Source organism: Anthonomus grandis, chromosome 12 (genome assembly GCF_022605725.1).
Source record: "Anthonomus grandis grandis chromosome 12, icAntGran1.3, whole genome shotgun sequence".
NCBI classification, from domain to species: Eukaryota; Metazoa; Arthropoda; class Insecta; order Coleoptera; family Curculionidae; genus Anthonomus; species Anthonomus grandis.
Window position 1 is genome coordinate 12,489,189 of NC_065557.1, and position 27,931 is coordinate 12,517,119.

At 34.0% G+C, this 27,931-nt stretch overlaps 1 protein-coding gene and 1 long non-coding RNA gene across 2 annotated transcripts; both read left to right on the plus strand.

The window, feature by feature from the left end:
• Window positions 1–627: 627 nt before the first annotated feature.
• Window positions 628–9,302, plus strand: LOC126743256 (uncharacterized). Its single transcript, XR_007662824.1, has 3 exons — window positions 628–858; window positions 6,642–6,702; window positions 8,218–9,302. It is a non-coding gene; the product is annotated as an uncharacterized LOC126743256 (long non-coding RNA).
• Window positions 9,303–15,030: 5,728 nt separating this feature from the next.
• On the plus strand, window positions 15,031–23,617 carry LOC126743234 (protein Spindly). The gene is made up of 7 exons (XM_050450229.1): window positions 15,031–15,490; window positions 16,018–16,273; window positions 16,331–16,524; window positions 20,488–20,656; window positions 20,711–20,859; window positions 20,913–21,134; window positions 23,232–23,617. The coding sequence occupies exons 1-7, from the start codon at window positions 15,249–15,251 to the stop codon at window positions 23,518–23,520; spliced, it is 1,521 nt and encodes a 506-aa protein (XP_050306186.1). The 5' UTR covers window positions 15,031–15,248; the 3' UTR covers window positions 23,521–23,617.
• Window positions 23,618–27,931: the final 4,314 nt, after the last annotated feature.

Sequence of the window (27,931 nt, forward strand, 5' to 3'; positions counted from 1 at the left end):
ATTTAATATATTTTATATTTTCCAGATGATTAAATAATATATTTCTGTTGACATAATAAATTAATATAGTTGTGTTTTATTTTTATACATGTAACTTAAATAAACATTATTACTAAAGGAATGTTCTTTTTTGCATATGGCATATGACATGTATGTGTTAACTACCTGGGGACATTTGAAGTAGAAAAAGTGTTAAGCTGTTTAATTGGTCCAAAGGATTTTTAATTCTTTTGGTTAAATTTACAGGTTATATTCTATACATGTTTGCCCAATTAAGGAAACTATGTAAAATTAAATAGTTGGTCGAAATAGAATTGTATTAGGAAAATTTGTTATATGTTTGTGCAAATTTTCTTTATATTTTTTTTTTAAATATCCAAAGGAAATGTGTTGGAAAGAACAAGTATTGATAACACTAATCTGTTTTAATCGAGTGGAGTACCCATTGGCTGTGACATTTAGTATTTTTCTTAAGTTGGGTCTTCTTAGAATTCGAATTTCCCGTGCTTAACTGAATTCAAATTTGGCGCCAGATTTTATTCAAATCTGGTTGGTTAAACGGGTTGCCAATAAAGTTCCGAATAAATGTCAAAATTAGTTTCAATTATTGCACCTTCAGTAGAGGGCCAGTAAATTTATTTATACCCGTTACCAAGACAGCACCGACATAAGTTTCTCTTTATATTCTTGTGTTTTTCCGGGATAGGGTCGATTCCTGAAAAGTAGAGTGAAAAGGGGGATTCACCGGTTTACGTGGGTTCAAAAAGAAAGAAATCGCGTCGAGGTGCAAACGTGGGGTGGTTTGCTTGAGAAATCATCTAGAATCTATATCCCGCATAAATCAATCCGTTCATTAAGGTAAATTTATTTAAGTATAATAAATAATGAATTTTTTAAATTTAAACGTATTAAATGTTTTGTTAATGACGCTTTATACAACAATTATCATAGCCTTAAACTAAATTGGCGAAACTAAAATAACTCCATTGGACAAGACATCTCGTGCCGCGGCTTTATCATGGTTGCCAAATGTTTCGAAAGCTATTATAGCTTTGGAATGATAAAATTGAAGACCGAATTAAAAATCAGTGTTATAGGGGGCATATATCGAGTGTCAATTTCAAAACTTAATTAGGTATCATTATTGTGGCTAAAAATATGAAAAATTGGAAAGACACGTCAACTTTATTTGTCAGGAGGAAAAGCGTCCTAATGAATATTTTTAGCCTTGTTTTAACCTCCTAAGAGAGGTAGATGTCACCCTTAGAACCTTAAATCACATCATTTTAAAGGGCGTTGAATTATCTTTTTAGTGATTATTCTTGCTTTTTGTCTAGAGGTTTCCGAATAACCGCGTTTCAAAGTTGCAGAAACAATTAAACTTGTCTGCGTTTATACAAAAACTATTGGATTGGATCATATGGATAATCATATAATTTGGATATCTTTTATTAAGTGCATAAAGTATGAGAATGGTTTATTCTCTACAAAAAAGAACTGGAATTATTTTTATTTATAGTGGAGTTGGAAAGTGCGCACCAGTCGACATAAGTCGGTTCCTTTGACGTCTCAGTGACATGAAAATGGTACATAGAGTAAGTCCCAGGATGCCACAAGTGGGATCATACCAAGTGGTATCCCAACTGGGCTTTCTCAGTCAGGTGGTTAAGCTTCACAATAGACCAGGGGTAGAGAGAAAGATTTATAATCAGAAAGATTTATAAAAAATCTTTGAAAGAAGCCAAGAAACAAGCTAATGACAGAATTATTCAAACATCAAAAAATCCAATAAAGAGTATGAGGAATATATTTAATACCTAAAGAGATCAAAATAAGAACAAAATATCTATTGGCCCCAATGAATTCAATGAGTTCTTCTCTACTATAGGTATGAACCTGGTGAAAGATATACCCCAAGTCAACTCTATAACCCCCTAGACTATCTTGAGAGCTTGGGTTGGGTTGGCACCTTACGGCATCCTTCTCTTCTCAGGAGGTGAGCTACAATATGGTGAGGGATGTAATTAATAAGCTCAAAAATAAAATAGCTCTGACATTTACGGCTTCACATTGCCATTACTAAAATCGATAAAAAGCCTTATTTTTTTTCCTCTCACCAGGTTGATAAATCTATGCTTCTGTGAGAGCACTTTTGCCAAATTAAAACTGGGGATTGTTAATCCAATTTTCAAATCAGGGGACAAAGAAGATCCACAAACTATAGACCCATCTCCATCTTATCAACAATTTCTAAAGTTTTTAAGTTGAGAAATATATGGCAAAACAAATTGCTGCCTATTTTGAACAAAATAAACTTTTCTCAAATGAGCAGTATGGTTTCAGGGCTGGGAGGGACACACTCAGGCTGTTCTCACTCTGGTCGAGGCTATTATAGGTGCATTTGAAAAGCTGGAATATTGCTCCGCCTTGTTCTTTGATCTCAGCTAGGCCTTTGACTGTGTGTGTGTCTCATAGCATCCTCCTGAGCAAGTTTAAACACGTTGTTAATTCACATAAAACAGCAGAAATTTAATCAAATCATATGTTGAAAATCGTGAACAGATTGTAAGAGTGGATGGTGTGTTGTGGGCTAAGACAATAAATAATATTTGTGTCCCCCAAGGTTCAATCCTGGGTCCAATAATTTTCTTAATCGTCATGGAGAGGCACGGTCGGACGCTGAGCTGTGGTTTGCTTCAAACAAACTGCTTCTCAATAACCAAAAAACCCAGAAACTGACATATTCCTTAAGTAATCTAAACTTTGTAAATGGAGATATCATAAACGTAAAATTTTGTAACGTAAAAATGGGTCTATCTATATAATATGTATCCCGAGCTGAGGTGGACATTGATAACCTAGCAAAGAAACTTAGGTCAAACATTTTTCTTCTCAGAAATCTGGAGTGCATTGTTGCGTCCACGCCGTTATGTCATTTGGCATGTTGGTGTGGGGGAAGGCGTCCTGTGTGGATAGAATCTTTGGTGTTCAGAGGAGAGCAGTTAGAATCTCGGGCATGGGATATAGGGATGATTGCAGACAGGCTTTTACTCGTCATAAAATTCTAACTTTTTATTCAGTATATATACTGGAAAGTTTGTTCTACCTTAAAAAAAAATGAGCAAAAATATACTAAGCATGATGATATCCATCACCATCAGACGAGACAGGTAGACAATCTTATTGCTCTATTTCGCCGACTACTGAATTGTCAGAGTCCCTGATTAACCCTGATTATATGGGAATCAAATTATGTAATAAAGTACCAATGGAAATAAGAAATTAGTGAGAAAATGTAGGATAGTATAGTTAAAACATTGTTTGTATATTTGTTTGTTCTTCTTTTTATTGATTGATGTATACGAACATCTAGAAAGTTGTATTGACATGAATAAAGAATCTGAATATGAAAAAAAAATTTAATCACATAGACGTCCTTTGGGTAGTACTATAAACGTACGAGTGTTATTGGCTGTCCAGTGGATGTTTATGGGACAACAATATTTACGTTTTTCGGATATAAAAGGGATGGTAGAAAAATTATACAAATGGGTATATTTTAGGAAAAATCGCTAAATTTGTAATTTTTCGTTTCAACCTTTGAGGGGCGTGGCGCAATTACGACATAATTTGAAGCTGAATATCTTTTTGTGTAACAAGTATCTTATAATTAGTATCACCTTTAGTTCATTAAAATTTAAGAGAATTTGTAATTTTAAACTTATCGAGTACTGCCTCATAAACTTTCAAGCTTTCAAAGCATTTCTTCCCTTTTTGGCCCTTCCAGGTATTATTGGAAGTAGCATTGTTGGTAATAAATGAAATATTCTGACATAGATCTGCTGACTAACTCTCCCTTGTCGTTCCTATCAATAAATGTTACAAAATTAAGCTGCAATAATATTTTTAATAAATTTAAATTCAATTTAAGCATGACTGTGCTTACGTATCAACTGTTTGTAGTGGTACTCCAGGTAAATGCATTTTTGAAAAGATTTTGCTGCTTCAGGTATTTTCAGTGGAGGATTTGAACTTTTTCCACCCCTATAGACTTTGAAATAGAATTTCGAATTCGCGACCACATTATTTTAGCAAAAAATTCAATTTTGGATAATTTTATTTGTGAGTGCTTAATCAATAATATTGTTAATTAACATCATTTTCTATTATTTCGGTAATTGGAGCTCTATTGTATTTTCTAGCATGTATGGCCCGACCATCAGGTTTCCAGGAATAAATGAAGGTCTTACAATTTCCGAAAATGCCAGGCCACACGTGCGACCGTATGTATGTACCTTTCGAAACAAATGTGGATTCGAGTCACTTCGACAGTTATGTCTATTTACCGCACCATGTAACCAGAATGTACATTTATCCAAGAAACAAATATTTCATAACAAATTTGCGTTGTTGCTTACACTTTGTGATTGTTATTTATTTTGTTTTATTATTCGCAAAACTCCAAGCTTATGGACAAATTTTATCTCCTCTATAAGATTGTTGAGAATCTAAATCCTAAAGAAATAGTTGATTCACGAGTGCTTTGTGTGTTGTCAAGTGCTACTGTCCTAAAAATGCTATTTCTCCTATTTCATTTCTAACTGATCGATTTTGTCGATGGCGATTACGGTGTATGTTAGACAGAGATCCAGTTTCTTCAAGTTTTCTTATCAATTTATACTTATCGTTAATCTTTTTGTCTGGATGTAATGCATTGAACAACCGGGCAGTAGCTCGCAATTCTCCCATTTTGGTAATACAGTTTTTGTTATTTCTATACCTTTTCTTGGATTGAATCAATAATTGAATAATAATAATCAAAAATTGGTTGTTCAATATATATCACAAATAGGTAGACGATTTAACAATTTGAAATCAAAGATTAAGTTTTTCGATGACATGCAATAACAGTGACTGATGCTAAATGTTCTTGCTGGTATCCTTGGTTATTTTTTTCAATGAATTGATTAATCCAAATATCTTCACAACGATTTCAGATAGGTATACACTTTATTAAACAAAAGTTACTACAAACTTCATGTAATGAAACCAATTAGAGGTGCGACTTTGTATGTTAGATTAACTCTGGTTATTTTGCAAATGTTTCCATGAATCAAATAAGCTTTACGTGTTTTACTAGAAAAACTTAAAGTAAAACTTTTAAAAAAATCCTTTTTGATACTTTTTGTCACAAATTTAGTCTGATTTTGTTCACTTACTTTTTCTGTATATAATAGTAAAACATTAGCTTTGAAGCCATCATTCTAGAAGAATATTCCTGGAGCACGAATGTTAATTTTGTCACATATATTTTTTCACAATTTTCTGTTTTATGTTCAGATGTGGTGTTTCAATAAATTAGTGATTAACGTATGTTAAGTTGCTGAGACAAGTATTTTCAAAAAAATTGTATTTACAAAATATACTTATAAATATAGTTGAAAAACTGTATAGACTCACTATTGGTGAAGTTCATTGAGGAGTGTGGGCAAAGGTCCTCGAATATACTTATTTCTCTATGTTAGCCTCAGTTTTCTCCCGATGTTATCAGAATTGAGTTTATATGTATATGAAGTACTAACCTAAAACATCCGAAGTAATATAAATCCTTATATTTATCCTTATCCCTTATTTATTCACGACGACGCTAATATTAATTGCAAAGCCATCCTAATTAATCTGTCTATTGTGGTTAAAAAAAAACTCAAATGTATCTATTGCACATTTAAACATTGCTTGAACTTTAGTGGCATATTCCCCGTACGATCCGTGCCATCAGGGTAAATATTTCAAAGCACACCTTTGAAATAGTTATTGATTTTGACTTAGAACGCAACTTGTGTTCACTATGAGTATTTTTCTTTTATTAGGTTATTAGGTATAATGGTTTCAATATAATAATATAAAGTTTCCAAGAGCTGAACATAGCGGATAATGTATATATGCGCTCATTCTGCCTTGAAGGCAAACAAGACTTTTTTAATATTCTTATTAATTGAATTTTTTTCAAAATTTCTTGGAAAACAAGGTTTGAGTAATTTGTGTTTGCTTAAGAAGCGATTGCTTTTGTGTTTGCTAAAAAAGACGTCTGTTACTATTACGCAACTGCCGTTTAAAGTCATACTAAGTATATCAATAATTTGGGATAATATATATACTATACTCGATAAATATTTATTATCTCTTGATTTTTATCACTTTTTCATGTTTTCACATATCTATACTCATTATTAAGTTCCTGACTCATATAATATTTTTTTTTTTAATTTTATTAAATGCAAAATATCGTAGCATATATGGGGATGTGAACCCCCAAATAACTACCATGCCCACGCCCCTAGAAGTACCTAAATGTTACATAGACACCCACTGTTTTATTTTTAAAACGATATATTCCTGTTTTATAAAGACCAAGTAACATATAATAAACGCAACGCAGCAGATATTTTCTTTCAAAATGTGCTGACCTAATCCAAACTTTCGGTGTTTTCATCAGTCTATGCGGCCGTTTCTCACCAATAAGCTTTATAATAATCAACATCAGTTTTTGAGATTAGGGATTCCCAGGCAACCATTTTCAAGATAATAATCTTTAATTAATATCTGTGAACGATATTAAATTATCAGTTTATTTGAGTTAGGTTGCCGAGACTGTCAGCCAATATGCAAGCCGAGACGCCGCCTTTTGATGCAGTTTTAGTGGTAAGTAGTTAATTTTAAATGTCTATTTATTTATTTTTAATATGAATATTTGGTCAATAATGAAATACGCAGCGAGTATTCAACAACGAATTTATTACAATATTTAAGAGAAAAATGCCTAAGGATTTCTTATAGAAAAAGGTCCACAGTCCATTCAATTCCATAGTTGTTTTCCTATAAGTAACAAAAACTGGGATATTTGACAATAACATGATATTTTGATGTTTAACATTTAAATTCGAATATTTCTCTAAAAGGATGTTCACGAGAAAAAACATTTTAAAATCATTTCGGTATATTACGATCTTATTTTTTATCTTGCCTTTTCTTACAAGTTAGTCATATATTGACAGGGTGTTACTTAATGGTCTGTCATAATTTGAAAGGAGGCTCCTGGATCGATTTTAAGTCGAAAAGTTCATATAAAAGTGGGACGTAAATTGCTTTGTTAATACAGTGTGTTATAGTTTTGTTTTATTTTTAATCTTATATAAGTTTTTCAAAGGCGCCAAGACAGTTTGAGAATAGTGAACTGATTTTCGGTACAGGATATTATAGTACAAAATTTATTAGATGGTCATTCACTTTTTTTCAGCAACGAATTTTTAATACAATTTTACATAAAAAAATACTGCGTCGTTAACTTAAGCAAAAAATTATGATTTTGTAATAATTATCAATAAATTATAAACAAAAAATTCCTCTTTCACTTGTGCCGCAAAAGTGACCATTTGGGAGAAATCGTTAAAAAAGTTTTATCTACAAGTTTTATGTACAGGGTCATTCTTTCCGACCCGTCTTAATTTTTTTGGGCCAACCTGTACAAGAAAATGGTAAATGTAAAAGTGGTAGGGTTTGACATTTAGGTTTTGCGAAATATATTGTGTACTGGGTGTTGCAAAAAGAATAAAATCAAAAGCAAAAGAAACATGTTTTAAATGAGACACCACATTTCACACACACATTCCTTTAATGTGTTCAATTTTTTAATGATAGATCTTTTTATGCCTATTTTAAAAGTATAATACGTCGTTTTTGAAATATTTTGGTTTAATGTTTATGATAAACGATTATGATGGACAACTGTTAAAATAGCTTTTTGTCCAGCTGTGCTACTGGGACCTAAATCAACTAAGTTCATCGTGACTACCTTCATTATAGATTAACAATACAAAAATTACAAATATTTCAGCAATCAAGAGGTGCTAAAACATCTCTAATACATAAGTCTTGTTTAAAATATGAAAGTTTTTAAGATTTCCCTTGGAAACAGGATTATGGGTGTGTGTATAGTCATAAATAAAACTATTTGTTTAATTACGTCATTTACAAACAATCCAGATTGGTTTAAGGTACTTGACATTTAAAACTAGTTATTTTTATTTTTCCAAAAATCTACTTGTACTGTTTTACAATGCTTGTTATCTATTTTCAAGATGAGTTATATATATTGAATAATACATTTAATCTTTTTGTACATTATCATCACTTATTTTTTCTCTATCATTTTTCTAGGATCAACAGAATATTATCAACAATAATAATAATGAACTAAAAGAAGATTCAAATCCAGTACCGGTTCACACTGCAACTTTCGAAGAGCAGATAATAGATCAACCAATACCATCACATACGAATACGAACAGATACGAATCCTGCTATGATCTTACCGACGATCCTATCATAGAGGTAGATGATCAAGTTCAGCTTATAGATCAAGAAGGGACTAACTCAAAGGGATTTTGTTTCTTTGACTGTGACATTTCGTTTCAGGCTTTGCTTGCTTGTATTTTCCTAATATTGCTGGCGGCACCATTAGTTTATATAGTAATTGTTCTTTTTGTTTATCATAAAATCTGAGTCATATTTTTTTGGTATATCATATTTATATGTAACGCACTTAGAGACTCTAATATGACTTTGTAAAGCTTTTAGAGTTTTCGCTAATCTTTTTAATTTAATTACAGAGATCAATTAGGTCCTTACTTAGGTATTCTACCGAGTGGTCTAAGATAAGGTACAATTTTTGTTTTTTTTGAAAAGTCAGTGTTTTATAAAATTAAAATTGCAGGGCTATTTTAAAATAAGTTGATGATTGGATCTGAAAGAGAAATATCGAATTTAAAAAAGTTAAATTCGATAAAAGAGCTATTTATTCCGATATATTTTCTCAAATATCGCTAAACAAAAATATAAAAAATTAAAATATACCGAGTGTCCTATAAGATTTCGAGTCAAAGATGACTCGAATATTTTTTTAAAAACAAGAAATTTACATAGCCTAGGCCCTATTTTCTTGGACCACCTGGTATACCATATAATTAAAAGCTAATTATTTTGCAATCTCCGAATGATTTTTTTTTTAATATTTTAATAATCGTCTTGGAATTATTATTTTTTTAACTTTAAATGGTTTTTGCATGGTTTTGCTTAACTTTAAAAAGTTTTTAAAAAAGATTTGACTTTTTTGTATAGGTAACAGAAGGTGTGTAACTCTCAAAAGAAGACTGTTTTTTTATTTTATATAAACTTACATAAGACATTTCTAGATGTACCTTATATGCCTATATTCTAAGTGTTTAATAAATTCGTAGGTTAATTTTGTTTTTTTTTAATTTCTCCTTTTCCAACAAGAAATATATTTTGCGAGATAAATGCATCTTCCTCTATTTTATCTTAACATGATCTTTTTTCCTTAAAAAAAAATCTGCATCCTCCCCTGTCCCAATCCGACATATTACATAAGTCTAGTGAAGATCAAACCATACAACTGATGCATTCCTATTAATTCTTCTTCAGGTTCAGTCGTCATGGGGGCCTCATCACCAGTATTACTCTATGCTCATGAAGAAGGCTGATCTGAGTTCCGATGTTATTCAACCACTTGCTGTAGCCTCACTTGTTGGTTGTACCAATGTGACGTTTTTTTGTCTTTATTGTCTGTACTGAGCTGATGGAGGGCTTCTGGGCCATTCTGTTGGGGTTCTGTGACTTGGTTTTGCGTTGTCATTCTTTTTTAATTGCCTCTTTTTATGAGGGAGACTAAAATTCTTTAAATTTTATTGAATAATCTGGTATATATGTCACAGTTGGATTATTGTTACAATTAGATTACAACTTGGGTGCGGAGACTTATAATTAAATGCCACATGCTTATGTTCCTACATAACTCCCCACGACTCATGCGGTCATTGAATTTTAAGTCATGCAATGATAAGGGAAAACGACTAAATACGGAACTTAGCTGAGAATGCAAAATATCTATGTAAGCCTGCTGATTTTGACAATCCAACAGGATGTGTTGATGTGTGCCGATATTGCCGCAGCTACAGAGGTTGTCATGTCTTACTTTGAGCCTGTGTCGATGATCTGACGAAGAGCAATGAGCAATGATCTCAGTCGATTCATGATGGTTATTTCTATTGGGTTTAGTTTTCCATATTTAAACCAGAACTCTTTGAGTGGACCATCCAGGACTTTGGAGTATTCGGCCTTCTAGTTTTAATTGTGCGGGTTCATGCCTTCCATATCCTTTTCATAACTTCTGATAGCCTATAACAAAACTCTATTCTGCGTTCTACTGAGGCATTATTTGGTTGCTTCCCTGGCATTATTTGCTAGCTAGGCGGCATTTACATTTCCATAGCTGCCTGCACACTCTGGAATCAAGGCCAATTTTGTATAAGGCCCCTTTAGCTCGTGACCGATATGACCACGTCCTCGCTTTTTGCGGAGATCCCTCTTTTAGCTATTTTCTGCAGTGCATTCTTGGAGTCCATGGGCCTGTTAATAGCCCATGCTTCGGCAGGTGTTGTGTTAGTTTAGGCAGTTAGGCAGTTTTTCCTGTATACTCCCCCAAAGACCACAGTAATCCCCTAGTACTGTCTGGGCCTACTAATCCATCCGTATACAGAAATGTGATCTACTCGTCCCATTTACTTGTTGCTGGCCATGTTGATAAATTATTGGTTACATTAGTTCTGTTTGCTCAGGTTCATTGTGTGGTACTGTATTTCGTTCAGATGATCGTCTTCTTTATGTAAGAAGCATGGTATTGTTCTCTGCCGATTCGCCTGGTTGTGGTTTTGGTTGAAAAAGTCAAAGGCTTCTACTAGTGGGGCAGCTTTCTTCCAATAATGAGGGTTTTTATCTCTCTATGATGGCTGTTGTGATTAGGTAGTTATATGATTAGTTGTTTATTTGCACATCATTTAGAGCCTCGTGAACATAGCATCTCTCCAGCTTCGCTCTTAAGGGTTCGCTGATACTGATAGAGGTGAACTTCGTACCTGAAATTGTAATCTGTCTAGCTTCCTGAAATTTTCTTCTGACACTTTTTCCAGGAGTATAGATCGGTAGTCTAGATGAGACCTGACTATGGCCTAAAGGTATATGTTGTTAACAATGATATTGAGTCTCTTCCCAGATTTTTGTGAGGCATTTCAGTTGAAGATCTCTCCCAGTACTCTATTTTTAGTTGTCTTATATCGTTGTCGTTGTTTATTTGACTTTTAGTTATTTATAATGGATTTTAAATAAGCCTCTTTCTTTTTTTTAGCAAACATTTGTTTACTTCATTAGTGATCCCCGCTTTTCTGTTTCTGTTACGTTTATATAGCCTCTGTTGTCCTCTGTATTATATTCCAGCCTATTCGATGCACGTAGAAAGACGATCCACGTCGTCTTTTCCCTTACATGGTTTTGTGATTTTCGTTAAGTCTTCGTTCGTATAATTCTCTTGTGCTCTCATCTTTAAGCCATTCTATGTTGAATTAAGTAGTATAGTTAGGGGACTTTTTTCCTTGTAATTATGTTAGTTTTTGTGTTTAAAGTATGTTGTTCATCCTTAGGTGAGCATGTTCAGTTTCTCACTTCCTCTTTAACATTTATCATAATGCCGGGTATCATAGCTTTGCCTACACATGAGTTCAGACCCCTTATTATAAACACTTTTATCTATAATTCTATATCAAATAAGCTTAACCGTTTTTATATTGACAGTTCTGACACTTCTGGTTATATCGAGTTAAAGTCGATGTGATTTTCTTTATTTTCAAGAGGATATTCTTTATATGCTCTTAATTTTTAGATTTTATGTAAAATTCTATAGTATTCTATACCTACACATAATGTGCAAATATCTATAGTTCTATATCAAATAAGCTTAATCGTTTGTTACTTATTTAAAATGTTATTTTACCGTTTTTATCGTTGGTCAAGGTGTGAATTAAATATTAGATTTCACAAAAATAGTCAACTACTTTATGGACTAAAACAACCAAAAAATTCGGTGTGCCACTTATGTCATTCCGAAATGATGGAGAATCAGCTGGTGTTCTCGAGCTTTTTAGAGACTTTTTCAGGTGATTGAAGATCACGGGATTGAGTCTTGGGACTATTGGAATGTTCGTTCTCCTTCACATAGCATCGGCAGTAAGTGCATAACCCCAAGAAGCTGCGTAGTTCATGCTTGGCTATAGGAGTTGACCAATTTTTGACAGTCTGGACCTTTGCCTTGTCAACCGCAACGCCTTGACTGAAAACGACGTGACCCAGATATTGCACAGCTCTTTGAAATAGGTTATATTTCTATGGGCTCAACTTTAATCCCGAACCTCGTAGCCTCAGGAACACTTCTTCTAGATTTTTCAAGTGGTCCTCAAACGATTCTCCTAGCACAATAATGTTAACACGGTAATATCAGCCATTTACAAGTGACAAGGGAATTACATAATCCAAAATCACGTTAAATTGCCATAACCTACCCGAAAAGTCGTTTTTTTCCTGCCTTAAGGTGTCAACTCAACTTGCCAATATTTGCTCTTCAGGTCTAGCGTGAAAAAGATTTTCGATCTAGCCAAGGTGTCCAAAGTGTTATCAATGCGACAAAGACGCGGCCCTTTTTAGTCACGTTATTAAAATACCGATAATCTTCGTAGAATCTCGTCGAGCCGTCTGACTTCTCGTCCAGGGTGAAGATCATGGACTGCCGGATGGGACGAACATTTTCTGTATTGATTTTGTGCTGAACTATGTTGGTTCTCCCTTTTTTCCTAGTATCAAAAACATCTAGATATCTATGGACCAAATAAATGCCTCCTTCTTTGGCCTTGCCTTAGACCGGGTGCCCCGAGGAGGATACCAGTTCTTCTAATTCTTTTGGAATGGCTTCCCGGTTAATGTCCACAGCCGCCACTGTGCTGAAACTGAAGAGCAGTGTTTCAACTTCCTGTCCTTTTTTAACAACACGAGATAATGATTGACATTCATTAACCTCACAGGTATACTCTTTTTTAGCGTGTGCAAAGGTCTTTCCAACTGCGATCCCTCGACCAACAGCCTCATCATCTATAGCAGGTTCGAACATTGTTTCGTAGCAACACCATCCGTGGTCTTGCTATCAACGAAGCCCTCCAGAACGATTTCGCTCCGTTCGGTATCAAAGCTTCCTCCGGAAGTAAGACTCGAATACCTCTTGCGATGCAAAACAACTTCCCCATCGTCTATTTCCAGGACTCACTCCTTAAAGCCTAACTCGAAGCCCTTGGTGACAGTTACGTCCGTCTTGATGATCTTCTCATCCTCAATCTCAGCAACTATCACAGGATGTTCAAATAAGACTTTTCCTATATGGTGAACGTGACGTTTGCGTCGCCATGAATATTTACTGGATCCCTCGTCGCTGTTCGTAGACGCCATTTTGATTGTTGAAACTCAGCTGCATATTTTACCATACTCGAATCTTATAATTGCTTTTGTCGAACGTGTATCCAGCAGCACAATGCGGAAGGTTCCATCAACACACGCGTCGACGGAAACACTGTTGCTATGGTGCTGCTGCGAGCTGATTTTTGACACTAATTTCAGCTGCATATAATATACATGTTCCAAGCGTGATTGGCCATAACTCATTTCCAAATGCCTCACTGTGTGGTGGTGCACTTCTTGGTCTTCGTGCGACATTATTTGTAGGATGCATCTCCTCTCAAGACCAATGTAAGGACCGTGACCTTCTCCCTGGATGACCAACCATTTGCTTTTGCACCGCTGAAGGTATACAGGGCAGCTCATCGATAGCTTTGACGTCCAATGTTGCAATTTTGTTTTGAAGATCCCGGATTCTGTTCTCCTCCAATGAAAGAATCCGCTCCTCTAGGTAAGAATATTTTTTCCAGAAATTCTTCTTTTCATTCCTTCTTATTATCCAAAATCTTTTCTTCTAACTTGGCATAATTCTCTCTTAGATTTTCTGCAAGCTGCGTTTTTAAATTGGTGAGTGTGGCAAAGTTTTCTTGAAATTTTGCAGTATTTTCGAGCAATTTGAGTTCCAGATTAGTAGAATTTTCTTGCAATTTAGCTTCCAAACTTTGCAACAAACATTTGACCGATATCGTTTGCAGCAGGAAAAACAAAGCTGTCCGGGTCATCGCCTTCCTCAAGTAGTAATAATAAATAACCTTTTCTTTCAGCTCAGCAACTTTTAAATTGATGAGTTTGGCATTTTCACACACTTTAGTGGTCGATTTATTTTAGTCCACTCTTATTTATTTTCACCAATGTCCAATTGACTAAATCAATTAATCATAAAATGCGGCAATTTTTCATAGTTCTTTAGCTTTCACAGCCTTGCTAGTTTCTTTTTACTTCTGCCAAAAAACTAACATGCATTAATCAAATTTTGGGAAAAATTTTAACAAAATTGATCTGTTCTCATTTTTTGCACCAAGTTTTTCCAGTTGTTTAGTTTAGTGTGCAATGAATTATACTGTTGTTAAGCATTAAAATATAAACAACTATTAATTTTTATTAAATACTTGTGAATTCTTTGCTATAATCTCTTCTTATAATATAGTAATACATTTTGTAAATATTTATTGTAATTTCTTTAAGACCTGTGTATCTAGTAGGAAATGTATGGGTCTTTCGGAAATTATAGTACGCAATTAGAAAAAGTGACAAATCGATGACATTATTTAATATAGGGGCAAAAAAAGTCCCGATTTTACACTTTTTATATCTGCCTACTATAATTTCCGAAAGAACCACACATTTCCCACTAACTTCAAGCGCACAGTATAATAGAGCGAAATTAAAATTTGGCGCGAAAAATCAAATTTTAAATTACCCGCTGTTATGCGTTAACTACTAATTTTCTTTTCCGGTTAGTACTACTCCTCGGCTGTCAGAGGACGCAACAGTCAAGCGCCGTTTAGTGTTCTATTGGTTCTTACGGCAGTTTCCTATCTAAGAAGTATTAATCTATGAACTGAAAATACGGCTCAACCTCTGTTTGAGGTTGACATTTACATATGTCAAGGTGACAAGCTGCATTTGACCTTAATGTGACCGTTAAATTAAATTTTCAAACAAAGTATTGGAAAGAGACTAATGAATGTGAATTTCATTAAATTTTTGATTAATAATTTATTCAACAAAATTCGTGGTTGTAGTTGTTGAATGTTGTTCTGGTTGCCTTTTGCTGTCTTTTTAGCTTTTACATAATTATTTGGAGATCTGTAGGCCAAACAGATAAGGTACCTACAGAAATGGAGAGTGCAGACCATGTTCTAGATTTTAATGCAATTCTATTAGAAAACAAACATTTAAAAAAAGAATTAGAAGAAACTAAGCAAAATCTGTATGAGTGCAATAGACAAGCTAAGTTAAATGATGCACTGGTTTGCGAATATCGGTCAGAAATTCAGGTCTTGCAAAGTAATGAATCTGAGATTTCTAAGAAACTAAATGAGAAAATTGGACATTTAGAAGACACAATAACAAAATTAAGGTAGGTTCTAGGTCTATATTTCATTAGAAATACGATTTATTTTAAACCAGGTTTATGTGATCATATCAATGGAAATGGTCACGAACTGCTGTTTAACTTATATAACTATATACTTTTTTAAAATTTAAATTATGCAACTATAAAATTAATGCACCAAAACAGTTTAACCGAATTCAACTGTTTTGTTCGCTTTTATTTAGAAAATAGACCTACTAACTTAGCAAGAAATGCACCTTTATGTCGAGATTCAATATTTCATATCTGTACAATTATTTTTCATTTGTTAAGCAGATGTTGTCTTATTATTAGGAATATCCTGCTAGACAATGTTTGGTAAATAAAATAAACAAATAATTTATACTACAGGAATAAGCAATTTTCCAGATGTTGCTTGAGTTACAGGTCAAGATTTTTCTCAAGTCAAGTTCTATTATCCATTAGGGACAAACGAGTTTATATAATTTCTATTAAAAAGTGTAGATGTATTGCAAACATTTGTTTCATCGTAATACAATTTTCCAATATAGGTCGAGCCACTTTGAAACTATAACATCTTTACAATCAGAACTAAGTGATAAGGACCAAGAGATAAACAGCCTTAAAGAAGAATTAGAAATCTTGAGAAGACTTACTGAAGTGGAGAAGAAAACAGAGGTATCCACAGATTTCAAAGAGTTTGAATTGCTTAATGAAATTGAATTACTAAACCAAAAATGTGCAGACTTAGAAGAAACATTGCAAAGTGCTCAAGAACACCAAGAATCTTTAGAAGATATTTTACAGGTTTGATAATTTCTCATTATTTTTGTTTCATATTCAACTTCAATATCTCCATTATAGGGTTATAAAGAACAAGTTGAAGAGCTAAAAGAGGACAATGAAGTAAGAAAGACAGAATTAGAAGAAAAAGCTGCATTAGTGGAAAAGCTTACTGAAGATCTAATACTTGCTAACAGAGACTTGGAGTTGTATAGAAATAACCCTCTGCAGGATGGTAGTAAAGGAAATTCCTTATTTGCTGAAGTTGATGATAGGTAATATGACACAAAACATAATTTACAATCTTATTTTAATATGTTGCTACATAAATCCTCCCAATGTGGTAAATCTGTGATCACTGATATACTTTTAGCCCAATAGATTTGAAGACTACAGGCGAAAAAGGATGAGGGTCACAAATCCAAAATTTTGTGCAAAACAGATTTTAAATGTATAAACCTTTTTATTATAGCTTAACTCTTTTTGGAAGATTTTTTTTTTAAAAGCTAGGCTTGTGTATATGTTTTTACTAAAAGAGTTTAAAACTACTAATTTTTTAACATAAGCATCTAGAAAAAAATTTCATTATGGTTATGTACACAAAATCAGGAAAAAAAAGATGAAGGTCCAAAAATTTTTTATTTAGTTACATTTAAATTTTCAAAGTAAAGTTGAACTTCGACACTACAAAAATGTTTTAAATCCTGCAGGTTTTGGTATTTCTTAGCATTGATGGGAATCCTGTTTTCATATTTGAAATTTGGAAGTTCAAATTTTTTTCTTTCGCTTTTCCTTTTTTGGTAGTTCCCAGTTTTTTTGTAGGCACTACGACGCTTGAAATAAAGCCTCCATTGTACGAATTACGTTGATCGATCATTCTGGGCTCTTCTTTTTTTATGAGCAGTTCTCTGATTGGGCGGGTTTCAAAGAGACATTTTGTTACATAATAGTTTGTTAAATGATCAGTCCAGCTTTGAAAAATCTCTTGATCTTCACAGCTAACTACTTTAAAGGGACTTGTTTTAACGCGGGCATTTCGAATGTGATCATTCCAACCGAAAGGAAGTTCGACAAAAGCTTTGGAATTGATTAAGCCCATATTACGATCACATTCCATGTAGCTGTGTCCTCTAATTGGAAAAACCATTTTTATACACTGAAGTCGGCCTACTTTAGGTACAACATAATGAAGCATTCGAAACAAAGTATAATTTTTATTCTGTCCACAACACGAATCACAAAAAATCACAAGTTCTTGAACTTCGGGATTCAATTCATTGAGTATGTAATTAAACAGCATAGAAGCAACTTCGTCTGCTCCTTTTTTTGCGGCGGTTTCTGTGTACGTATAAAAAAATGCCTCACCACTGGCTAAAACGTGAATATTAAATAAGTAGAACGATAACTGTCGTTTGTAGTATACATCATTAGTGCTAATGTTTGGCAGTGGCAAGTTTTTTTGATAATCCATAGCAATAGCTTCAATATGGCGGTGTTGTTGAGCTCTTTTGCGTTCGGATCGTTTCCTTTGATAAAAAGCCTCTGCCTTCTTAAGGTGAAGTTGATTTGTCACATGTAATGTAGCAAGGTTTGAAGCCTGTGAAGGATCTGCAATTTTTGCTTTATATTCATCGTAACTGCTGCATGTGTCACTGCGCGGGTAACCGAAACTAATATTAAATTTGTTTACAAAGATAGAACGATATGACTCATATGAAATTGATCTAGTCGGATGTAATTCCTTAAACATTTGGAACATTTTCTTAACGTTTAACTCCTCTGGTAGGTAGGTTTTTTTGACTTGTGAAGGCTATAGTGTGACTGTCTACCTTTAAATGATTGAATATGAGCAAAGACAGCATTAGTGGTTTCTTGGTGTAACTTGTTTGGTCGATTGGAATGTCGACCACGACCATCTTCACCAACATGTCTGTCTTTAACAAGCTTTTGCTTAATGTTTTGAATGTGCTTCGCTGATATTCCATGTAACGACAGCATTACCTTGTAGCAAACAGGAATCTCTTTGGCTCCATTATCTCGCATTACTCGAACCTTGAAAGAACTTAACTACTGTAAAACAAGTAATGAGCTAGAACAATAATACAACTTACCTTATATTTGTAGGAGAATGAGTGATAAACTACATCTTCATCGTTAGCTTTTCTTTTAACTTTTTAGATTTTAATTTTGGCCTTTTTTTAGAAACGCTTGAAGATTCACACTCAGCCATCTTAAAAATTCCGTGAAAAATACGTGAAGCAGACAAAAACTCGCGAGTCACATTACCGCACTTAAAAGCAAAAGCAACCTGCTTCCTGTTGACGCCCGAATTTACTAGCATACAAGATTTTTTAAGAGTGGGGAATTTTTGGACTCTCATCCGTTTTGTATAAATCGAGTGGACCATCATCTTTTTTCCCCTGTATGGCATATACCAAAACGCACTTTATATGGTCATCTCATTTGTTTTCCTCGGTACGGTACAATAGACGTAAAATACTGGATTTTTTCCGCGATTTGGCGTGTCTATCTCAATTTTTCGTTTTTTGGACCCTCATCCTTTTTCCCCTGTGGTCTTCATTTGTTTCCACTTTATTTCTTTCTGAAGAGTCCCTGAGAGTGTGTCTTTTTATTCACAAGGTCTGATAATTATTTCATTAATTAAAAATTGTATAGTTGATTTATTTATTTATCAACGGAATCCATTTGCATGTGTGAATTGCAAGTTTAGTGAAAAGTATCACACTCTTTATCATTTTATAAAACCTCCATATTATATCACTTAAACTCCTAGTGAGCAATAAATACATCATTTAAAACAGATTACTAACAAGACCATGTTTGAAGAAAGAACAACTTACAAAATTTGTCTTTGCTTTTACTAAATTTAGAATTAAGCAAATTTATTTGTCTTAGCAGGCAAACCCCTGCAAACCAGTTGTGTAGTTGGTTTATTCATGCCATAATTAGTGTGGTGAAGTGGTATTACAAAACTTTCAGACTGTCTGATATTTCAATAAGGATGTTCTAAGTTAATAATGTGACAACACCTGAGGACAGTCTATAAAAATATTTATTACTTTATGTGGAAAACATAAACCTAGCAGAGTTTATCTTGATCGTAGTGTAGGCAAATTTAGACTATCGCTAATCCACTAGTTGTATTTGTCTCCATGGCATCCACTTGTAAATGCAGCAATTCTCAAAAATTTATTTTTAAATTTTTTCGAGCTGCTCAATGTAACCATTATAAGATGGGGACCAAAAACCTGTCCCATACTATAAAATTGGTCTAACAACACTTGACATCTGAATAAAATCAAGCACCTTCATTGCCCTATTTTTTATGTGATTATTGTGACTTACAAATGATAATTTTTAATCCATTCCCAAATCTAAAACTTCTGGTTTTCGAGCTAATTGGAAGATCATTTATTTATTAAAGAAATAAAATTTAAAGGTTTTCTCTGCATTGAAAAAGTATTTTTATGGCATTTATTGATATTAAGTCACGTTCTGTAAAAATGCTGCTCTTGCAGAAGAGCAGCAACACTTGAATAACTTCTAAAAAATTTGACATAATCTGCAAACATCAGAAAACTGCAATTTTTAAAAGGGAATTATTTATAGATATTCAAGTTACAAGTAAAAAATAAATAATAAAAATAGCAGTATAGTATTTGCAATTTAATATTAGTTAACTTATTCTTTAAGTCTTTTATTTATATAATTTTTTCAATATAGATAATCTATTTTATAGTCTTAAGGATGAAGTCATAGAGATTGAAACCTGAACAAATTTAGGGTTTGATCATCTAAGAGCATTTTTTTAACTCAAAATTCAAAAATGCAGGAAAAATAAATACTAAGATAAATGAGAGTTCATGAAAACGAATAATGGTTTCTGTTTGATCTTACAACCTGTCATAATATAATTTTATACAGGGGTATAATATTATATTATAACAATTCTTTGCATTACTTTTTAAATAATTCCAGTTTCAAATTTCACAGAAAAGTGACTTACACTGATTAACTTCTGAACCCTTCATATCTTGTTTCCTAATATACCTAAAATCTTAAAGCCATCTTTATCATACTTCTTTTTTATGAAGGAGAAAACATGCTGAATATAAAAGAGATGGGTATTTAGTACAGGATTTCAAGTCAAACCTAAGGTTTTTTTGCTTGTACTAGTAGATTTCATTTTCTCTTTCTCAACACTTTGTTAATTTAAGACGAGTACATCTACAGCAAAAAGTCAATAACATGAAATCAAGCTATGTTTACTTAAAACAAGAGTATTACAAGCATGAACACTTAATTTCCCGTTTACGTAAGGAAAATAATGAACTACGAGAGTTGAGAAAGAAAGATCTAGAGGAGCTTCAAAGTGACCAAAATTTGGTAAAGATTCAATTATATTTTTTCTTTGTAGCCTTTCCTAAATTTTTATTTTAGTTAGAAAACTCGGCACAAAACCGCATAAGAGTCTTGGAGGAGCAGAATGAAAGATTTAAAAAACAGTTAGAGGAGGGATCACCTTTAATGAGGGGCGATGATTTGTGTGCTGAGTACCAGTACTATATGGATGTTATTGAGAGCCAAAAGTATGTATTAAATGGATTTTTTTTAAATAAAACCTGCAATATATTATTTCCAGTCAACAGATAAAAGACTTGGAGAGTAAATTGGCAGATCAAACATTAACGTCTCAGTTGCTGGCTAGAAGTATTGCTCGCGGTAATAGGGATCAAAGAATTTTGAAACTAAGGATAGACGAATTAGAGCAAGAAATGATAGAGATGCAGGAAGATCAGGCCCTGTCTGTACAGGCAGAAATATTAGAGAAACCTGAGGAAGTTGACAAAGTTATGGAAGCAAAGTATGTAAGAATGCAATCAAACTCTCTTTTTTTTGGTATGAATTACAGAATTTGTGAAATGCAAGAGTTTACTCTAACACAGGAATTTAAACATTTTTACCGCTAATAAAATTGCTTTTGTATACATTTCAAATTATTGCATATTTAAAATAATAATTATAATAAGCAATATACAGGGTGTTACAGTTAATAAGATGATGGCTGATCCTTAAGGGTGTTAATTCTTAGATGATTTTAAGAAAAAAAGCTCAAATAAAGCCATGTCCAAAACTAAACTATCTTAAAATTACCTAGGGATTAACACCCTTTAGGATCAGCATCTTACCCCTGTATTATATTTTAACACATTTCTTGGCGATTTAAGGTAGAGTTTTTTTCTATTCCGTGGAATAACCGAGCTAGGCTATGTTTAAATATACAGAATAACCCTGTACATGTAGGTTATTAATGATTTTGTAATGTGATTATTATGTGCTCGGTTAAGCAAACAGCTTAACTGCCCTTTGCCTAGGTTAAAATAAATATGTTTAATATTATTATTATTGCGTACTTTTCAATCGGGACTTAGTACTTCTTATAGTACAGCAAGGTTGCCAGTAACATGTCTGATAACATGGATGCTTTATTTGAGTCCTGCCTCGTGCTGTTAGATTATGACATTTGATTTTAATAACCATGAAATGCTGTTGACTGAGCTGCATTGTTTTGGTTTCTGGCCTATCTGAAATAGGAGGCAGATGGTGGAGGTCAATTCACACTTGATTCAGCATTGAGATCTGGCACTAAATGTGTGCTCTTGTTTCCTTTACGGAGCTCAGCAATCAGCTTCTGTTTGCACTTAGGCCAGAGAAAGTGTGCTTGAGACTTGGTTACCTGGGCATGGTTTGTTACTTAATGCAAGATGTTACTTAATGCTGAGTCTACACTTGATACTTTTTAGTGTATCAAAGCCTGTTTAACTATTCCTGCATACATATAAATGGAGAAGTTATTTTATCTATAGAACAAGTTAAAAATCTGAAACTTATTTTTGATGCTGCCTTAAACTGCTCAATATTTGTTTTATATTGTGCTCTGTTTGTGCATCATTTTATAAGGTATAACCCTTCTTCATACTTGAGAGAGTACCTTGTTGCTTCCAGAAGTAATCTTAGTCTTAAGTTTCAACGGAGATATATCAGAACCATAGTTGGTCTGGGGTAGAGTTATTATTGTACGCAGTACTTCAGCAACCTTCATATTATTGCATTTCTTTGTGCATACATCTGTCAATATTTAATTTACATTGTTAATAATATATTTCAGTTTAGAACTATAAGCCATTATAACACTAAGCATACTAGTAGTAGGAAAATTAGCACAGACTTTCGCAGGCACAAAACCAGATGAGGCTCTGACTACTATTGTGTCTAGTTCTTAAATTTTATTCCACTCCATCTAAGAAATTTTGAACCCAAGATATTTTTTTAGGAAAATTTGATTTTATTTGGTAAATGGTACTTTTTATTCTTTTGATAAATACTTGGCAAGGAGTTTTAATTTTCTTTGACTGATGTTTTTTAATAAAACTGTAACTGTATCGAAATATACATTTTTAGAGTGCCTGCATTTCTTTGCTGATTCTGTATAAAGGTTTGTTTTCTTGAAGCTTTTCTTTTCTTTTTTGTTCTGATTTTAATATGTAATAATTTAATTTTCTATTTTTTTTATTGATATTGCTAGCCATTAGATAGATTCTTGACTTCTGCAAACACATTAATAAATCTTTGATTTGATAATCTTAGGCAGACAACCCGATTTCACATTTCTGCTCACGAAGATGTTAAATTTGAAAGCATAAGATCTGTTATTTTTCTTATTACCAATTATTCATTACTTTTTGGCTATAATCGGTCTGCATCTAAAAACCTTTCATTCTATACTTCTTTATTATTCTATATTTTTATTGTAATATTTTTTTAAAAGTATTTCTCTTTTGTATTTGATCCTGTGCTTGGCAAATTCTGTTATATGTTATGGAAAAACGCTTCCGCAAATAACACCATCTGTGTATATCTCGATTGATTTTTAGCACAATAACTATTTGATTGATTTCAGGCCGTTCCTAAAAAGCTGCTTAAAACAAATAGAAAATAGAAGACGAGACACGGAGTTTTGCGAAAGCAACGAAAGGTCGAAAAAGAAAACTAGTATGTATTTGGAAAAACCTGACGAAGACCTTAAAAAACAATGCGAAAAATTGAAAACCGATGATGATTCGAAAAGTGTGCAAGAACAAGAAAATGCACCTACGGAGAAACGAGGAATAAAATTTAGTGGAGATACTGTTAGTCCTCAGGGTAATCCGGTGAGAAGAAGAGGTACCAAAGTTTTTATTTTAAAATAAATGAATGTCATATGTTTAAGTATCATATAAAACATTATTTACAATTGTACTGCGCACCAAAATGCGGACGTAATATTAAAACCTTATTAACAATTAATATGCCTTTCTGTAATATTTACTCCACTTACCTTAATAATTTCTTCATAGGAAACGTGTAAGGGTCGAATGAAAAGTCTAAATAAGAAATTCATACAAATATATGGGGTATGTTAGAAAGTGTGCCAAACATTTAAGATTCTTCATCCTCTTAGTTAATTAGCAAGATTAAGATTTATTAAGATGAATTAGTTTTTGTTGAAATGCATTACTCGATGGTGTCTATCCACCCTTAAAGTTTGGCATACCGTCTGCAAAATACCCTGTATAACATTAGATATGCTTTGGTGTATTTGGAAATTGTTCACTTAAAAACCAATAAACCGAAGAATCTTAATTGAATTTTGTGTAAAAAAAATTGAGTGCGCTTATGTTAAAAATGACTGAAAACGTTAAAGCAGTGAAAAAAATTCTTGTAAAGAATTAACCCTAATAAAGAAGTTGCTTTTGGCACCTACAGGTCTTGGGAGCGCAAATCAATTTATTGTAATATTTATAATAAATAATAATAAAATAATTTATAATAATACATTATTATATATAACTTTACTTGCAATTACAAATCTGTCAAATTAAAAAGACATCGTCAACGTTTTACAGGCTTCCCCCTTAACTAACTAGAGTTCAACCAAAAGTAAACGTAGATGAGTAAAAGCGAGAGAGGACAAATCGGGGCGACCGACCCATCCCGTGTGCGGTATTAATTACGCAAAAATGCATTTCCAACATTCTAAGCAGGCAAGCTTAATTGGGGAATGGATGAAGCATTGTCGTTCTCTCTTTAACTGGTTATTGTTGCATGTTAATGCAGGATTATTACGGCCCCTAGGAAAAAATTGTTTAAGAAAATACACGTTTTTGAGATAAATGTTTTGAACGAGGAACTGAATTGTGACCTTGGAGTTTCACTGATCAGCCGGCTAGACCTTGTTCGAGTTTATACGACCCTGGAATGAACTTGAAGACCATGACCTTAATTTTTCATTTATTTACGCCCCATGAAAGGATTAAAAAATCCAATAACGAGTGTGAAAAAAACCAGTAACAACTGAAACTTAACTATGTTAAAAATAAAAATAGAAGGGAAAACTTTAGCTATTAAATTTATATTTTTAATATCTCTAATGATGCAGTTGAACATGTCACACTGATTCTGTACAGAATTATATAAATTTCTAGCTCTGCGCAAGGGAAAAAATTTAGAAATGTTAGTTCTGGCCCAAGCTGAATTGCGGGTAGTAGGATTTCTATTTCAAGCTGTGGGACATAAAAGTTTAAAACTCCCAACAAGTCCGGCGGGTAGATTGTTTACTAATTTCCATAAAATTTGGTGTGGAAAACTGACGTCCGGATACATTCTCTTGCACTTAAATCACATATATTTTTAATTTTCTGTTGTATTCTCTGATGTAGTTCTGTTTTCGATATCTTGAATATGACACTGATAGAAAGGCAAAGAAACTTGCGATGCATATCCAAGAATGGTTCTAATTAGTGAAAAATACAATTTTTATAGAGTAGACAATTTATTGTTGAAACGCCAAGTATAACAAGTAACAATCTGTAATATGTGGAACAAAAGATAGAGTGGTATTGAATGTAACAATAAGTTCTTAAAAACCACTGATCTGATCATTATGTAATTTAATGTAGTGCAATGTGCTCTGGCCCAGGATGGTCTTGTGCACTGCGACCATTGTTGATCTATTGTGCTCCCCAATATATATTCAATACGTTCGCGAACAGCATCAGCTCCTTCAGTGGGAGCACCAGATCCTCTTCACTCAGTGTATATGTGTGTGTAGAATCCTGTATTTGCTGTGGACCAGTGCTCCATAATTTGCAATCAAATATTCCATCAACTCCTCCTCCTCACCACATAATCTGCAAATATCTGTGTCGGATAAACCCATTCTGTATAAGTGGCCGTTGCTGGTGTAGTAGCTCCTACTACACCAGTAGGCTTTTCCTGTCCAGTTTTATCCTCAATCCACATTGATAAGTAATTACGGATCCGTTGGGACCACGTGATTGCTATCAGCTAATAAGAGGCTCGAAAGGAAAGAAAAACACGGATAGAAGTTGGTTAATTCGAACTAATTCCGTTTTTTTATTGAGTTTTTACCAATTTTTTGTTACTAGTTGTTATTTTGTACTATTCTTTTTAGAATTTCGAGTTTGGGTTCGACACCGAGTTCCACATATCTTAAATGTGACTATTGCGGCTTTTTAATTAATAGTCAGTGCCAAAATTATTTGGAACACCAAAGTTTCCAAATATCTATTGAGGAAAACCAGGGTTTTACCTTGGAGCTTTGCGCCAATGAGGACAATACTGTAACTTTAGGGTCCAAAAACACAGCAAATTAGATGACGAAATGTTGGTTTTATTCATTTATGTCAGAAAACCTCTATGGGATCCGAGAACTCCTTTACAATCAAGGCATAAAAATAGGTTGAAGCAATTGTGGAAGGTCAATACTGTAAATACCGAAAATTCGAATAAAAATATAACGTCATTTCACGGACGCATGTCTCTAGTGGATGGGATAAAAGTTACGGATAGGCTTGACAGCCTCACGTTATTAATTACGTAACGATGTAGATTTAGGCTTAAAGCTAGATTCGCCCTCTCAGCGTCGAAGCTCAGGAACTTTTTCGAGTAAACCAACCCACTGGTATCATTCCAATATCGCATCATCCTGGACGATGTCCATTTTGCAATCTCTCCTTTAAAGAAACCTTTGTTGAATCCAAAAGATGGGTTCTACAAAGGGGTGGGTCCAATAAAGTTTCTTCAGCCCCTTTTTTTGCGTATTGTCGGCATTTCATTCCCGACGTGCCCTTCATGTCCTTGTACCCAGATGAAAGTAATCCGATTCCAAGTCGCCAGGTCGTTGAGCCTGCTATGGCATTCCAGAAGTAATTTGGACCTATATCCGTTCAATTTTACCGAACCACAGTCTCCAATAGCAATAGCTCAGTATTAAGGAGTTGTGTGACCTACCTAGACCCTATTCCTGCCCCCAACTCCTGGAGCGTTTTTGATCCATCCGGGTACCACATTTCCGTGATCCATCCCGTAACCACGTTAGGTTTGCGCACCATTCTTCCCTTGTAGGGAAGAGGACTCAACTACATATGATCGCCAGCCTTTAACATATCTAGTATATCTCAGATTCCCCTCAGGATTGATGGATGACCAGTAAGATTGCCCGCTTTAAGGTTTTCTTTCCTGTAAATAGACATTGTCCTCGTGGCTGATTTCTCTTGTATACCATATTGAGCGATGTTAGGTGTAAAGCAGTCTCCATGGCTAGCTTTGGGATTTATTTCATGGCCCCTGTGACGCTAGACATGCGAATCTTTGTAGCCTGCACACTCTCGATATGGCTGTCTTCTCGTTTTCCCCCTATAATACCAGCCCTATATAGTGTGGTAGGTCTAACCATCTGGATATATTTCCAATACGTCATTTTGGGGCTCAGACCCCCGAATCTACCAAATAGTTCTCTTGCCGTGCAAAGGTTGCTCGTGGTCTTTTCCTGTACCGATTCGAGGTGTAGTTCCCAGGTGAGTTTTTTATTCAAGACGAGACCCAGATATTTTACCCTCTCCCTGGGAATGATCTTGATGCCACCCATTCAAAGACTGGGGGCGTTTATCACCCTTTTCCCGGTAAATGCTACAATGACCGCTTTTAGATATCCCCTCCAAAGTGCATTATTCACATGTCATGTTGAGTGCATTTTGCATCGGTTCTGCAATCATCCCTGTCTGGTTTCTCTGATTATTATGGAGGGTACAAGACCATCGCTTATGCGGATGGTACATGGTCTTGTACGAGGGTGAATCAAAGATTAACCGACTTTTTTTTTAAATTTATGACAAAAAGTTGTCAACAAAAAAGAAATTACATTATTTTTCTACATAGTCCCCTCCCTTTTGAATAAATTTTTTTCCCAGCGAATTGGTAGTTTTTTCATGCCCGTTTCGTAGAATGAACGAAGTCGGCTCTCTAGCCATTTACACACGAAGCTTTCGACCTGCTGCTGAATCGCTGCCCTCCAAGCTCTTCTTTCAGAAACCCGAACAAGTAAAAATTACAGGCAGAGAGACCCGGACTGTAGGGAGGGTGTTCCAATATAGTCCACCCCAGTTTAGTATTTCAGAGTATTTTCAGTCAGCAACCTTGGAACCCACCTAGCACAAATTTTTAGAAAACCCAAGGAATTTTTGATGATTGACTAGACGCTTCCATAACTGATGCCAAGATTTTGACAGATTTCCTGCAGTGTAGCACGGCGGTTTTTCA